Source organism: Perognathus longimembris, chromosome 14, assembly GCF_023159225.1.
Source record: "Perognathus longimembris pacificus isolate PPM17 chromosome 14, ASM2315922v1, whole genome shotgun sequence".
NCBI lineage: Eukaryota > Metazoa > Chordata > Mammalia > Rodentia > Heteromyidae > Perognathus > Perognathus longimembris.
The window spans coordinates 21,833,912-21,849,277 of NC_063174.1; the positions used below are offsets into that span (position 1 = coordinate 21,833,912).

The following is a 15,366-nucleotide window of genomic DNA, read 5'->3' on the forward strand; positions in this document are numbered from 1 at the left end:
AAAAGATACATGATAAAATAATGTACCAAGTAAACTATAAGATGTGGGTTTTGAGTGGAGCATTCCCAAACTTATTTAGCAATGAAATACTTGTGGGTATATGACTTGAGAAATTCTAACCTAGAGTATAGGTTAAAACAAAATAAATCCTAGAGTGTTCACACAGCTCTTCAGATATTTCTTGCCTTTGAAAACAAACCAATGTGATGACTTTCAGAAAATTGATTAGACCTTCCCTGTCCAGCCTATTATCGGGAAAAGTGACATGGGAAAATACATTGAATAAGAGTTAGTTTAAATAAAAATTCCCTTAAAACTTTTTTCAAGCAACTAAAAATAGTTGAAGAAATCAGTGAATAGACCAGTGAAGGCTACCAGTGGTGAAAGGGAAATTGGCATTAAATCATTAAATTATATATGATGATTTTCTCTTCATTGAACCAAAACTGTCTCTCTACTTTTTATAGGATTAGTATGTAGTTTTCTAAGAAGGATAATACTCCAGCAATAATATCTAGAATTAATAACCCTTGGAATCTTGACACGAGTAAGAAATTAAATTAGATGTTCTTGTAATTCACTGAGCTTTGGAGATTGTTACAGAAGCATAACTTTGTCCAGGCTGAATGAGAGTGAACTTAGTCTCTGGCCATAAAATCCTGTCATTGCCTTGGTGAGTCTATTCTTTACAATGACTTTAAAGTGATATTAGTAAGAACTATTTGGTTCCTTTAGCATGGAATGGGTTTTACCCTCCTCTGGATGCCAAAGTTATAGGTTGAGCATCTCTACCATGAAAATCTGAAATGCTCCAAGATCCAATTGTTTCCAGTGAGTATGTCACAAATACAAAATTTCACACCTGATTTTATGTGATGAGTCTCAGCCAAAACACTGACACACTAGACATATTGTATGAAATTACCTTCAGGGTATGTGAATTGATGTATATGAAATGCAAATGAGTTCCATGTTTAGATTTGTGTCCTATCTGCCAAGATAACTTATTATTTATATAAAAACATCCCCCAACCCCCAATTCTGAAAATACTCTGGTCTCAAGCATTTCAGATGAGGGGTACCCAAGCCTGTATATACATAGTAGAAGTCCATTTACATATCTAGGTGGGGAAAGACTCTGTTTTTATATTGCTGGTAAGAATAACTTCTGCCTGTACATTATTTGTAATTATCCAGAAGCAGAAGACTGCAACAACACTTTTTGTAAAGTTCTATTTGACCTGAAATGATAATTAATAGTATTGCTTAGTTCCATATATAGGAAAAACACAACTATTTCAAGGTGATAGCAATATATTTGCTGGAGAATCTGAAAGCAATGGAGTTATCAGTGACTATATTAGCTTTCTTATGAAAAAGCAAACTTATTTGCTTAATTGATCTTGTATGGTATTCATATTCTTGGAATCTAATCCAACTGAGTATTCTCTCTGGACCCATGAGCACAAGAGCCACCTTCTTTGAGGCTACTTTCCAGAGCTACTGTGAACTACACACTTAATTCTCTCAAAGGAGAAAGTATTCTCTAATGGGGGATGGGGAGAGGTGGGGAAGGGATGAGATTTTTGTATAGTCTTTGTTAACCAGTAAGACACTCACTTCTGTCTTACACCAACAGTTCACCACTGTGCTAAACGTAGATCCGCAAATTATAAACGTTTAAATAATTTTCTCCAAACACTTTCACAACTGCAGTTGTCAGTGGTTCCCATGGTTGTGGATGGGAAACATTGAAAGGTATGAAACTTGCTTAGTCTAGGGAGTCAGCCATGTCAGTTCTGAAACTTAGCTCTCTCAGCATCTAGCTCTTTCACTGTGGGAATAATTTTCTTCTCTGTAACATCCTCCTTAAGATCTGTAAGTGCATTTATATTGCACATAGCATATTCTGAGTGTGCTACAAGAGAATTAAAATACATTATTTTTAAAAACTGGACAAAGACTACCTCTTTTTTTTTTTTTTTTTTTTTTGGCCAGTCCTGGGGCTTGGACTCAGGGCCTGAGCACTGTCCCTGGCTTCTTTTTGCTCAAGGCCAGCACTCTACCACTTGAGCCACAGCGCCACTTCTGGCCATTTTCTGTATATGTGGTGCTGGGGAATTGAACCCAGGGCCTCATGTATATGAGGCAAGCACTCTTGCCACTAGGCCATATCCCCAGCCCCAAAGACTACCTCTTTTTTTTTTTTTTTTTTTTTTTTGGCCAGTCCTGGGCCTTGAACTCAGGGCCTGAGCACTGTCCCTGGCTTCTTCCCGCTCAAGGCTAGCACTCTGCCACTTGAGCCACAGCGCCGCTTCTGGCCGTTTTCTGTATATGTGGTGCTGGGGAATCGAACCTAGGGCCTCGTGTATCCGAGGCAGGCACTCTTGCCAGTAGGCTATATCCCCAGCCCCAAGACTACCTCTTAACACCATAAGCACATATAGATTATAAGATATTTACTATAGATACATAATCAACCAAATATCATTTTGATGACAGGGGCTAATACACTTGGCTAAAAAAATACTTAGTGAAATGCCACCATACAACTAAGCAATTCTTCTTTCCAGAATACTTTTCAAATAAAAGCATATCAACTGATAGTTTATTTTTAAATGTTTAAATCACAAATCTTTTAAAATAAAAAGAAGGAAATAACATTTGAGAGAAGATTGAGTGGATAGTGAAAAGGAAATGAAAATCTTCTAAACAGCCTTAACACAAAGGAATCGTCACAAATATATTACTGACCCAGAGATTGATCAAATACATCACGAATTCAACAATAATGTTAGAATTCAGAAATGTAGGTTGCTTAAGATCACAAAGTGATAATAGTAGTAACAATTTCCTATTTGCAAATCCTAAAGATATCACTTTTTGTTTTATAATTCTTTATATCAGCTTGAGTTGAATAAGGAAATATACCAAATACTGATATTAAAATGCTGCTAGATATTTGGATTGTAAGGCCACTCCACATATTATTATTTTTCCTGAATTTTGAAGGTCAAAAATTAATCTAAAAAATTTACTATTGAATCAGCTGACAAAATTAAAATACATTTTAACCAGATGTTTTTTAAGACAAGTTAACAATATACTGCAGCCATGTTTCCTTCAATGGGTGAGATGACGTATACCCAAGAGAATACTAGTCACAAGATTTTTTTTCCTCTAGAAATGACTAGTATGGTGGAATGTTACTAAAACTTTCAGGTCTCCTAACAGTCTGTGTTGATAACTAACTGCCCAACCTTGGGAGAACTAAGTAGAATTCTTGGTTCTCTTTTGTTGTGAAGGGCATAGAAATTCTAGTCCATACCTTTCTGCAGAGAAAGAGACATTATTAATTAGAATATAGACTGTAGAGATAATGGAGTATTAACACACTGATTACATTACTAAGGAAATAAGGTTGGAAAATTAATGTTTGTTGTTTATCTAGCATATGACAATTGAATATTTAAATCTGCTATTTTTCTGCTTTACTTTTTCTAGGCAAATTAGCTATTCTGATATAAATAACCTGAACAATAATGAAATCTACTGGTTTTGGAAAAATGTACAAAAATGGGGAGATCAAATAGTCATCTTATCGTATATGTCAAGGTTTAAATATTACTCTTTTTTAAATCAGATATCCACATTTCAACCTAGTCAACCCTATAGTACTTACTCAAAACTACCATTATTGATAAAAACAAATGGATTAATACTTCAAGCCTCATAGGTTGAAAGGTTCCTTTTGATCTTAATGGATAAAGTGTATGCTTTCCTTTACACTGTGGGTTGACTCTTAGAATGATATACTAACTAACATTGGAGTACAATTTAACATAGATTATAGTAGGCAGTTGGACAGTAAAATCATAATATGAAGAAAAATTGGGAACTAAAGTTTTGCAAACTTTCTGAAAATGTCATTTTAAACATATTAATTGCTTTTTTTTAAAAAGTAGTGTGTGCTCAGTAGACTTAAATACATGCCAAAGGAAGACCCCAGCTGTGCTAATGTAGCTTACTTAATTCTATATGAAAATACTAATAACTGTAAACATGGATCACATTTATTGGGGACAGAGTTGAGAAAACCTCTAGTATTAATTAAAGTAGTGACACTCCCTCCCTTCTTTTGTCTAGAAATGAGTCATCACTGTTCCTGCCTTAACCCCAGGGTTAGCATCTCTCAAAGCTAGCCTTTCTAGGCTCCAAGGAAAGGGCGGGGGAACAGACTCTTCCTGGGCCACAGCTGATCACCTTCTCTGCCTTGCCTCATTCTTGGGTATAAACTTAGTGATGTAATGCTAACTTCTCTACAATAATCCTAGCCTCTACCCTGCTTTCCATACTTCCAGCTAAGTGGATTATCTAAAAAGTCAGCTGGGTGCCAGTGGTTCATGCCTGTACTCCTAGCTACACAGGAAGCTGAGATCTGAGGGTTGGGGTTCGAAGCCAGTCCCAGAGGAATGTCCTCTGAGACTCTTATCTCCAATTAATCACCAGAAAACCAGAAGTAGAGCTGTGGTTCGAAGTGGTAGAACACTAGCCTTGAGTGAAAAAGCTCAAGAATAGCACCCAGACCCTGAGTTCAAGCCCCACAACTGATTAAAAAAAAAAGTAATAGTTGAATCTTAGCACATCATAGCAGAGTGGTTCCCTTATTTCTAAGCAATCTAGGTATCATACTATAAAGATGTCTTTCTGCATGAAGCTTCTATCCTTCAGATGGAAGTGGGAAACAGTTGAACACAAAAACAACATAAGGCTGGATGCATGTAGCTAATGCCTGCAATCCTACCCATTCAGGAGGCTGAGATTTTAAGATTGATGTTCAAAGCCAGCTTAGTCAGGAAAGTCCATGAGACCCTTATCTCCAATTGGTCAAAAAGCCAGAAGTGGAGCTGTGGCTTAAGTGGTAGAGTGATAGCCTTGAGCAAAAATGCTCAGGGACAATGCCCAGGTCCTGAGTTCGAGCCTCAGGACACACACACACACACATACACACACAGAGTATCATGACAATTCACATATGTGGTACCATTTCAGAAAGATACAAAATAAAGCAAGGAGGGAACTAGAGGATGTCTGAGGATGGATGGTGACCACTGCCACCAGCCAGGCAGCCTTAGTTCAAACTGCTCAGCTCTAAGCACAGATGGGGAAAAGCCAGATGAGGAAGCCCCTCTGAAGTAGGCATTGGGGAAGATTCAAGCTTCCCCAGGAATGAAAGGAACAATAATTGCAAAAGCCCTAGGGCAGGAAGGTGTCTGATGTTGGTTGAGACAAGAAGCATATAGTGTGGCTGGAACAGAGAGAATGAGTGGGAGTCAAAGAGGTATCTGAGGCTGAACGGAGACAGAGTGATAGTCTGAAAAACACAGGACACCATTAGGGAATTTAGAGCAGAGGAAGGGCTTGACTGCACACGATATGAAAGGCACCCTTAACCAGCTGTGGTGGAAGCCTTATCAAAATGGACCCCAAAGATGAATCCAGTAACAAGTGTCCCAAAGTTTGCACATGCAACTATGGAAAGAGTTAAACGGTTGAATCTAGAAAACCTGCAGGTGTGGATGGTTTGGAAGAAGTTTCCTTGCTTGGCTTTAGAGCAGTAAGAGCACAAAAAACCCTGGCCCTGCCACTGGGGTCCGCTTCTGGGAGGGTCAAGCCTGGAGCCCGCATGCCATGTTGCTATGGCGACCACAGGACCACCCCCACCCCTCCTCACCCTTGAGCACTAGGCACTTCAACCCCTGTAGCCTCTGCTGGGAGCACCAGGCCTGGCCCAGTTCAAGCTCATCAGTATTCTGCCCATGGCAACACCGCGTCCGCCAATCCAGCAGCGCCCTCCCCCTGCAGTCCGCGCGACCCCACCTCCCCGCCTGCTCCCTCCACGGAGGATTCAGTCCCGCCGGGCCTCGAGGCTAGCTTGGCAGCCATCAGCACTGGCGCGGCTCTGCCCAGCAACGCCCGCGTTGGGCCACCTTTTGGCGGCGGCCCTAGGCTGCAGACCCGCCGCGTCGAGGCGGGGGGCGCTCGCTCGGTGCTCAGCTCTCCCCGGAGGCGGGCCCCCAGGAGGAGGCCCACCCTAAGGCAACCCTGCAACAACTCCCTGGAGACATTCAACTTTCCTATCCCCTGGGGCCTCCTGCAATGCACCACCAGCCCGGAAAGGCAGACTTCGATGGCACCTGCATTGCGCCCCCACTGGGAGGGGGAGGGAGGGGGGGAGGACTCTGCTGCAAAAGTGAGGATCCAAGTGAGTTAAAGGCGCCGGGGTGGGGGTGTGGGGGACGATTCCCCCCAGACTCACCTTGTGCAGTTTCCACATAGCCCCCAGGGCCTTGACTTCGTGGCTGGAGTGTTTTCCCTCCTCCAAGCACTGGTAGCACACGGGCATCTTGCACTGCACGCAGTACATGCTGTGGTTCTCCAGCTCATGGTCGGTGCAGGTGGACACCTTGCGCGGGCTCAGCCGTCGGCTCACGCGGCCCTGGGCCGGGGGCACCAGACGATGCTTGGCGAGAGGCCCTCGGGGTGGGTGGCAGCGCAGGCGACAAGGGTCGCAGTAGAAGACGTCGCACTGTTCGCACATGACAGTGGCCTCCTTGGGCGCCTTCTCGCAGAGCTGGCACTTGAGGGCCGCGGCTTTGCTCTGTTGGTAGCGGTCGATCACTCCTTCCAGGACGCGGTTCTTGGGGAAGCCGCGGAGTCCCCGGTCATCCAGGATGAGGCTGCGGTGGCACTGGGGGCAGGTGATACAGGAGTTACGAGGCACCGGGGCCAAGGCCGGTGACAGGTGGGTGGGTGGTGGTGGCATAGCTGGAGGAAACACGCGCACGCCGTTGGGAGACTTCTGGCACGGGGTAGTGGGGGCGCTGGCGAAACCCCCGTAAGAACCGTAGCCGCTGTCCGCCTCGCTGTACAGGCTCATCTTGTCCAGGTCCAAATAGTCATAGTCGGAGACCCCAGAGCCCGAGGCCCGGCGGCTCTGGGGGGACTCGGACTCCGGGGTCTGTACCAGGATGTTGCGGGCACACGCCTGACATAAATTGTGCGAGCAGGGCAAGATGATGGGCTCCCGATAGAAGGAGCCACACACGGGGCATTTTAACTCTTCTTCCATCTCTTCCATGAGGGCTGGGCTGGAGGCGAGGCAGCAGCTGCGGCTGCAGCAGCGAGTGCCCGAGCTGGTGAGGTGGCCGCTGGGCTGTTCGTGTCCACCACCACCGCTGCCGCCTTCCCGCGTCGCCTGGGCGCGGACTCCGCGATGCCCCAGCTCTGAGAGCCGCGGAGCTGCCGCGCCGCGCTCCACTCCCGGGCCGCCCACTTCTGCCCTCTTACTCCCGCCCAGCCTGGCAGCCGAGCTTCATTGGACGGTGGGCGAGAGAGAAGATCTCTCATTGGCCATTTTCCCTGTCTGTCTCCTCTCTCTGCAGGCCACGGGTTGGGGCGGGTGGGGGCTGGTGGCGGAGACCGAGGCTGAGCACACTCTTCGCTGGCGGCTGCAGGATCTCGGGAGGGGGCTGGCGCGCGGGGGCTAGGGGAGTCAGGAAGGCGGAATTAGGCGGGATGATTCATTCCTCTCCCGGCTTCCTTCCGACCCCGGGTATAGTCACTTCGGAGCAGAGGGTGTGCGAAACCGCCCTCCTTGCTGCGGGGGGGGGGGGGGGGGATTGGCGCTTCTGTCAGCAGTTTGCATTTGGTTGGCAGCTCTGGTCTCCGCGGCGACCCGCCGTCGACGAGCGCTGCTTCTTCCGCTGCTGGAAGCCTGGCCCCCGCCGCCCCCGGGCTTGGGCTTTGCTCCCGCGGCGGCAACGGTTCTTAGAAGGGGGTGGGGGTGGGGACGGCTTTGCCAATCTCCGGGGGCGCCCGCATCTCAGAATCTGGGTGTAGGCCCCAGAAGAGTCTCAGCTTCTTCCTCCGTTCCTGCACGCTACGATTCCCTAATGTGGCAGGAGATTTAACGAGGTAACCAGTGGAAAACGCTGGGCGATCGTCTAAGTCGGCGCTGCCTTCATTTCACGCTGCAGATGCGGGAAGGGCTTGGAGCCCTCGCCGCTGCCCCTCCCACCCCATTCGCCCTCTCGGCTCCAAGCCAGGCCCTCATCCTGCTCACTCACCTGGGTGCGCATTCACACGGTCAGGTCAGGTCGGCGGGAGCACTGGTTCAGTGGAGGCACGAATAATTAGTCTCAGTGCCTTAAGTTTAGTAATGAGCTGGGCGAGTGCAGTTTGAGGAGGTTCAGTGGTTGACTTCCCATACAGCAGTACTTAATGTCAAGGGCCTAATCATCTAGCACAGTGATATTGACTGGGCGGGAAGAGTTCTTTTTTGCTTCTTCTAATCGTTATTATAAAGGTGATGTACTGAAGGGTTACAGTTACGTAAGTCAGGTAAAGAGTACATTTCTTTTGGACAGTGTCACCTCTTCCCTCCCATTCCCAACCACAAGTTGTATAGTCATCCATTTTCAACATGATGCCTAGTGAATACCACTGCTGCATTTGTTTACATTCTGTCCCTCCATTTCTGTGTGGGAGGGAGGTGTTCCAAGTGTTCTTCCTTATAAGCAGTGTCTTCTTCTCTAGACAACCAGTGCTGGAGATAATGGATTCTGCACCTTCTCTGCCAATCCTTTCATTTGGTGATGGGAAAGAGAAATGGTGAGGGAAGACAGAGACAGAGAGACACAGAGAGAATGAATATGAATATCATTGAATCAAGTGACATTCCAAGGTAGTAATTTTTTTTTGAAATAGCACATGGCTGATTGCTGAGTGATTCATGAAAATGACAAAATTCTTTTCCAAGTTATAAGAAATCTTTCAAATTTCTATCTTCCAGAAAGGATAACTTGATATGCAGCTACATTTATAATTTTAAAACACTTTATTGCCTAGAAGAAATGTGCATTTTACAAGCCTGCCCTTAGAAAAATAGTGCCATAAACTGGGTTGTCTTTCCAATACCTTTTCCAATTGCAATGAAAACATTACTTGATTATTGTGTGTGGGCAAAAAAAAAAACCCACCCTCATTGTTATTTAAAGCCATGTGAATCATAAATTCTGCATGGTTTATTTCTAGCCTAACTTGTAATTATTTGAGACCAGAGAATCCAAAGGTACTGGTAGTCTGTTCATAAGCCTAAAATTTCTTCAAGTACGGTTGGGATATTTACTTTGCAGGACATATTCAGTTTAAGGGACTAAGAGGATTTGTTTACATCATGTAGTAGTTATAGAGAAACTGTTAGATAAAGGATACATAGGAGTTAGAATCTTTTCTGTCAATGTGGTTACTTGACATGAGCACTGCCATTTTTAGGATAGCTGTCATCTTACAAAAAGCTATTTTAGTTAAGTCACATCTTGTTTTAAGAATTATTTTTCTATGGGCTAGAGGTGTGGTTCAAGTGGTAGAGAACCAGCTGAATAAGAATTATTTTTCTGACAAGTTCCCACTTTGGAAGGTTGTACTGGTTTTGGTTGATTGCAGAGATAAACTTTTAATTCCTTTCAAACCAGTCAGTCACACAAGTTTCTGAATCTGAGTCCTGACCAATCAAGACAAAGGGCAATGATTTGTCAGAGATAAAACCTGGGAAGACTTACTGCCCATCATTTGGTTATTTGGCTTCCTGTTAGTAGCACAGCCTTGCAGAGTTCCTTGTACATGACACCTCAATAACCTGAGACATTTCCAACAGTTACAAGACATTACAAGTATAAGATTGAACATTAATGGTTAAAATATGTCTTTAAAAAATGTTTCCTCAAATTTCTGTTGAAAATAGAAACATCACACTCAACATTAGAAACCACATTCACCAAAAGGCCTTGGTCACTAATATAAAATATTTTTACACATGTATTAGGGAATCACAAAGTGTTTTGTTTTTCTTCTTTTGCATCTAATGATAATGGCTGTAGGAAAGAATGTAGAGAAAAAGAATATTTTCTTCTCTGTGTTCATTCTTTAGATCCAAAGACTATTGTGTTAATGATCAAGTGTTGTGGTCCAAAGCAAATAGGAAAGTAACTTCATATTTCATTGTGAAACTTTTTTTTCTTGCCAGTCCCGAGGCGTGAACTCTGAACTTAGGGCCTGAGCACTGTCCCTGGCTTCTTTTAGCTCAAGGTTAGCACTCTACATCTTGAGCCACAGCGCCGCTTCTGGCTTTTTCTATATATGTGATACTGAGGAATCGAACCCAGGGCTTTGTGCATGCTACGCAAGCACTCTACCATTAAGCCACATTCCTGGCCTGAAACACTAATTTTTGTTTTTCTTTTTGTTAATCCTGGGGCTTGGACTCTGGGCCTGGACGCTGTCCCTGAGCTCTTCAGCACAAGGCTAGACTTGAGCCACAGAACCATTTCCTGAAACATTAATTTTTTAAAAATGGAAAAGTTGCTAGTACACTTGTGTGAGTGTGTGTGTCTGCGTGCATGCACACTGATACTTGGACTTGAACTCAAGTCCTGGGTACTGTCACTGAGCCCCTTTAGTTCAAGGCTAGCACTCTACCACTTGAGCCACAGCTCCACATCCAGCATTATATGATTGATTGGAGATAAGAGTCTTACAGACTCTGCTGCCTGGGTTATCTTTGAGCTGTGATCCTTACATCTCAGCCTCCTGAGTTGCTAGAATTACAGGCATGAACCACTGATGCCAGACTGCTAGTGCATTTTACATTTACTCAGCTCTTGGCTAAAAAAATATCATTTGGAGGAATAATAGTAAATTTCAGAGGATAGCTCAACATTGTTGAGATTATAGTTTATTCATTGATGAACAACCAAGGAATAAACTTTCATATGTCTGAGTTGAAATCCCAGCCTTATCAGTATTCCATCTCCAGTAGGTACTCAAGTGTTTTTTGTGTTTTTTTTTCCAGTCCTGGGCCTTGAACTCAGGGCCTGAGCACTGTCCCTGGCTTCTTTTTGCTCAAGGCTAGCACTCTACCACTTGCGACACAGCGACACTTCTGGCTTTTTCTATGTATGTTGCTGAGGAATCGAACCCAAGGCTTCATGTATGGGAGGCAAGTTCAAGTGTTGTGTTTTTTTTCTCATTCTTGGTTTATTAATCTGTAAAATGGAAGTCATTGTACCTACCTCTTCTAACTATAGGGACTGAATCAAGTAATGTGTATAAATAACAAACCTGCTGCTAGAATAGATAAATTCTCAATAAATATCAAATTTTTAAACAGCTCTTCTAGGAGTGATTGATTTAGCTAATTCATGACCAAATAAGTCTAACAATTAAATCACCTTGAGATACTTCACACTAGGTCAAATGTTTTGGTATTGACTGCATTATAAATCTGTATTGTCAATCAGGTTGTTTGTAAATGCAGCACTGCATTTTACCATCAGAGATTCCCTAATATTATCTTTTCCCTTGAATTAAGCATAAGCACTCCACTAACAAGCAGAGCTCTTAGATGGTAAATGGTGATAAGGAGAGTTCAAACGCATAGAATGAGGAACAGCTTACTTTGCTGGTCCAAGGATACAGTGACTTGTGGCCAAATGCATACAAAGCTATGAAAATATGGCAAGTTATGTTTTATTATTGTTGATGCTTTTGTTATTTAAAATAAAAGAATGGCTGTAGTGAATTAAGAGGGGTTTGCCCACTTGTACTACTGGAAGATGACTTTATTTAAATTCTAATGCATATCTAACTGTAAGTAGCCTATTTCTAATGTTTTGGGAAAGGCAAATGGGAGGGTCAGAGAAAAGGGGGAGCTTAATAAATTCTATGAAAAGATAAGACAGTTGGAAGATAAATCTTGGAGACCTAACTTGTGAGTAACAGGAATCCAAAACAAGGAAAAGACATAGAATAGAGGGGGAAATACCACTGAGAAAATAATTTCCCCAAAGGAATATATGATGACAAACTAAAAGGATTTTGGAGTTATAGATGATATGAATGAAAAAGACCCCAAAGATACAACTCTTTAATATCAAAGTAAAAAGGGAAAGAACAGCTTACAAGCTCACTAGACAGACAAAAACTACAAAAAGAAAAGAATCCAATTTGTATTGGATTCTTCTATGCAAACTTGAAGACTAAAATTGGCCTAGGTAGTGTCTCTGAGCTTTTTTTGGTCAAAGGCTCCACTTCTGGCTTTTGGTGGGGTTAATTGGAAATGAGAGACTTATTGACTTTCTTGTCCAAACTGGCTTCAAACAGTGACCCTCAGGTCTCCATCTTCTGAGTAGCTAGGATTATAGGGGTGAGCTATTGGCTTTCATTTTAAATCAAATGAAAAGGAAACCTTAATAGAATCCTTATAATGGATTAAATGGAGAGAGTAAAGCATTGTAAGGATCTGATAGTGGGGATAAAGGGGAAATGGGTAGGGAAAAGTGAGAATCACTATGTTCAGTTGCAGAAATCACTTGGTATGTTTACATGAACATATATGTACACCAAATTGTAAACCATGCTTACCTGAAAAGCATTAAGTAGATTACAAGTAGAGATAGGGCAGAGTAGAAATTACTGGAAATATCTTGGTTCTACATCCCCATCTATACCGTCCTCCTAAGTTTATGAGTGGTTATGTGTTTTCTCTGTCTCTATGACTTTCTCTCTTTTTCTCGTTTTCTTTGTATTTTGAAAGAGATCTATAGATAATAACACATATAATTAGCTAAAAATAAAAAGAGCAAGTGAATGTGTATCTTATGATGCTGGTTTTTAAAGAAGCAATCAATCAACCTCTACACCTGTAGGTGTAAATACGCTCATGAAGATCTATGTGAAAGCAGCGTGCCACTGGCTCACACTTGTAATTCTAGCTACTCAGGAGACTAGGGATCTGAAGATCATGGTTCAAAGCCAACCTGAGCAGGAAAATCCGTGAGACTCTTATGTCCAATTAACTACCAGAAAAAACAGAAGTGGCACTGTGGCTCAAAGTGGTAGAATACTAGCCTTGAGCTGAAAAGCTCTGGGATAGCACCCAGGCCCAGAGTTCAAGCCCCATGACCAACCAAAGAATAAAAAATATATATGTGAGTGCAAAAGGGAAAAGAGGTCATTAGCACTGCATCTGATGGGGGCTGGGGAAGGACCAAAGAAGGACTTATACATGATTTACATGATTGGCTTAACCAATCTTTGTTCTAGGTGATTCTCTCTTTTTTTTTTTAAAGAACAAGTGTCTATTTCAAGTCTGATATAATCTGAAAATTATCTAATAAATAATTTTAGAGAAGAATATAATGCTTCTTTTCTTTTGGTGGTATTAGAATTTGAACTTAAGGCTCTACTCCTTCTAGGGAGGTGCTCTATTATTTGAACCATGTCTCCAGCCCTTTTTGCTTTAGTCATTTTAAAAATAGGATCTCACCTTTATGCCAGCCTGGTCTGCATATGTGCTTCCTATATGTGCTTCCTGCACTGAGCCTTTTGTAGGTTGAGAAGGGGTCTTGTGAACCTTTTTGCTTGTGCTTCTTTCCAGTCTCAGCCTCCCAGACAGCGAGGATGAAAGGAATGGGCACTGTGCCCAAGTCTAGCTTCAAGTTTGCAACTTGAAAGAGACAAGTATCTTCTTCCTAAAGGTTTATTAGTTCAGTTCCCTGTCATTAATTTGGTTTTTCTATTTAGATGTGCATTTAGAACTCTTGATAATTTTTCAATAAACTTAATAAGCTTAACTTTTCCTTTTCTTTCTGGTAATCAGATGGTGAAAATAAAATTATTTTGTTGTATTTTAGCTATTTACATATTTGGACTTCCACTGTAACTGATGTTATTGGATGTTATTGGTGCCTATTTTTCTTTAGCATCCGCCTCTTTATGCTAAAAGGCCACTTACTGCAGAAACCTTTGAGTCTTGGAAAGAATATTTCAAGTCAAAGGAAAAGCTAAATTTATACAGTTCCAGAGAATAAATGTCACTGAAAATGGCCTAGTCAAGGATTCTGGGTAGGTGATGGTATTGTAGTGAAGATATTTTGAGCAGTCCATGATGGTTCCCAGAGTTTTGCAGTGGGATGAACTCAAGTTGTCCCAAGTGCCTTCTTTACTAAATAATTTAACCTTTATTGGCTGCTTTCTCATCTTTTTCTTACATAATTTCTTTAATGATGCTCTTTCGAATTAGCTACATATAAAATACTTGCATTTAAATTCTTGTCTCAGCCCATGCTTCTTGGAGAAATTCAAATCAAAATAATCATTGGTTGTTTGTGTGGAAAGGGAGCAGGTGCATGTTGGAACTTAGGCGAACCTTGAGTCATTTGAGGATATAGAGCAAAAAGAACTATCATTGGTTGCTGGTGGAATACAAAAATGTCACTTTTGTACAGTTTGGGAGCTTTTCTTTTTTTAACAAAATGAGCAAAATTTTATCATGAAATCCAGCAATCATGCTCCTTAGTGTTTATTCAGGTGAGTTGAAAACTAATGTTCACACAAACGGTGTTCATAAACTATCATAGTCCAATTGGACTGCTCTAACAAACACCATAAACTGGATAGCTTATAAACAACAGAAATTTCATCTTACAGTTGTAAAAGATGGAAAGTCCAAGGTCAAAGTGCTACAGATTCAGTGTTTTGTGAGATTTTGCTTTGTGATTTGCAGGTAGCATCTTCCAGTAGTGTTCTTGTGTGCTAGAAAGGGCAAATAAGCTCTTATGGGTCTCTTAAATAAGGTCACGGTCCTTTCAAGGCCTCCTCTAGACACACACCATGACTTAACCATCTCCTAAAGGTCCCACCTCCTAATACCATCCATAATCTGAAGGGTTAGGATTTCAAAATATGAAAATTAGGAAGACACAAATGTTCAAATCATACTGTAACTACTTATAATGTCTTTATTTGTATATAATTGCCAAACATATATCCTTTCAATGGTAATTGGATAACTATTTTATAGTACATTCATGTAATAGAATACTCTTCACTGGCACAAAAAATGAAGTACTAATTCATAAAAAGCTATACAGGAACCTTAAGTGTATTATTTCTAAGTGAAAGTAGCCAGTCTAAAAGGATAGGTCATTGTATGATTACAATCATACAACATCCTTGTCACAAATCTTCATTAGTAAGTAATATATGGTTCATATCAAGGCTTCTGTGTCAAATGTGGATTATTGTCCTAGTTTTTTCATTTATAAATTGTGTGAAATGTTGCTTGACTTCCTTAAAGTCCCATCTACACTTCTACAAGATTTAAGGATAAACATATATGTTATATCTGGTCCAAAATATCCCCCAGAGAGTCCTGTGTTGAAGGCTTGGGTCCTCAATGCATCACTGTTCAGAGGGGACTGGGTCAGAAGGGCTCTGACCTCAGCAATGAATCAATCTACTGAT

At 42.0% G+C, this 15,366-nt stretch overlaps 1 protein-coding gene across 5 annotated transcripts in view; it reads right to left on the bottom strand.

Moving 5' to 3' along the window:
* The window catches only part of Trim9 (tripartite motif containing 9), a 109,546-nt gene extending 101,957 nt beyond the window's left edge, over nucleotides 1–7,589 (bottom strand). For 4 of the 5 annotated variants that reach the window (XM_048362140.1, XM_048362143.1, XM_048362142.1 and 1 more), the window contains exon 1: nucleotides 6,320–7,589. In XM_048362140.1, the coding sequence (XP_048218097.1) occupies nucleotides 6,320–7,141 (822 nt within the window). In that variant the 5' untranslated portion in view covers nucleotides 7,142–7,589. The remainder of the gene's footprint in view (nucleotides 1–6,319) is intronic. The other variant, XM_048362141.1, reaches the window with a different exon arrangement.
* Nucleotides 7,590–15,366: the final 7,777 nt, after the last annotated feature.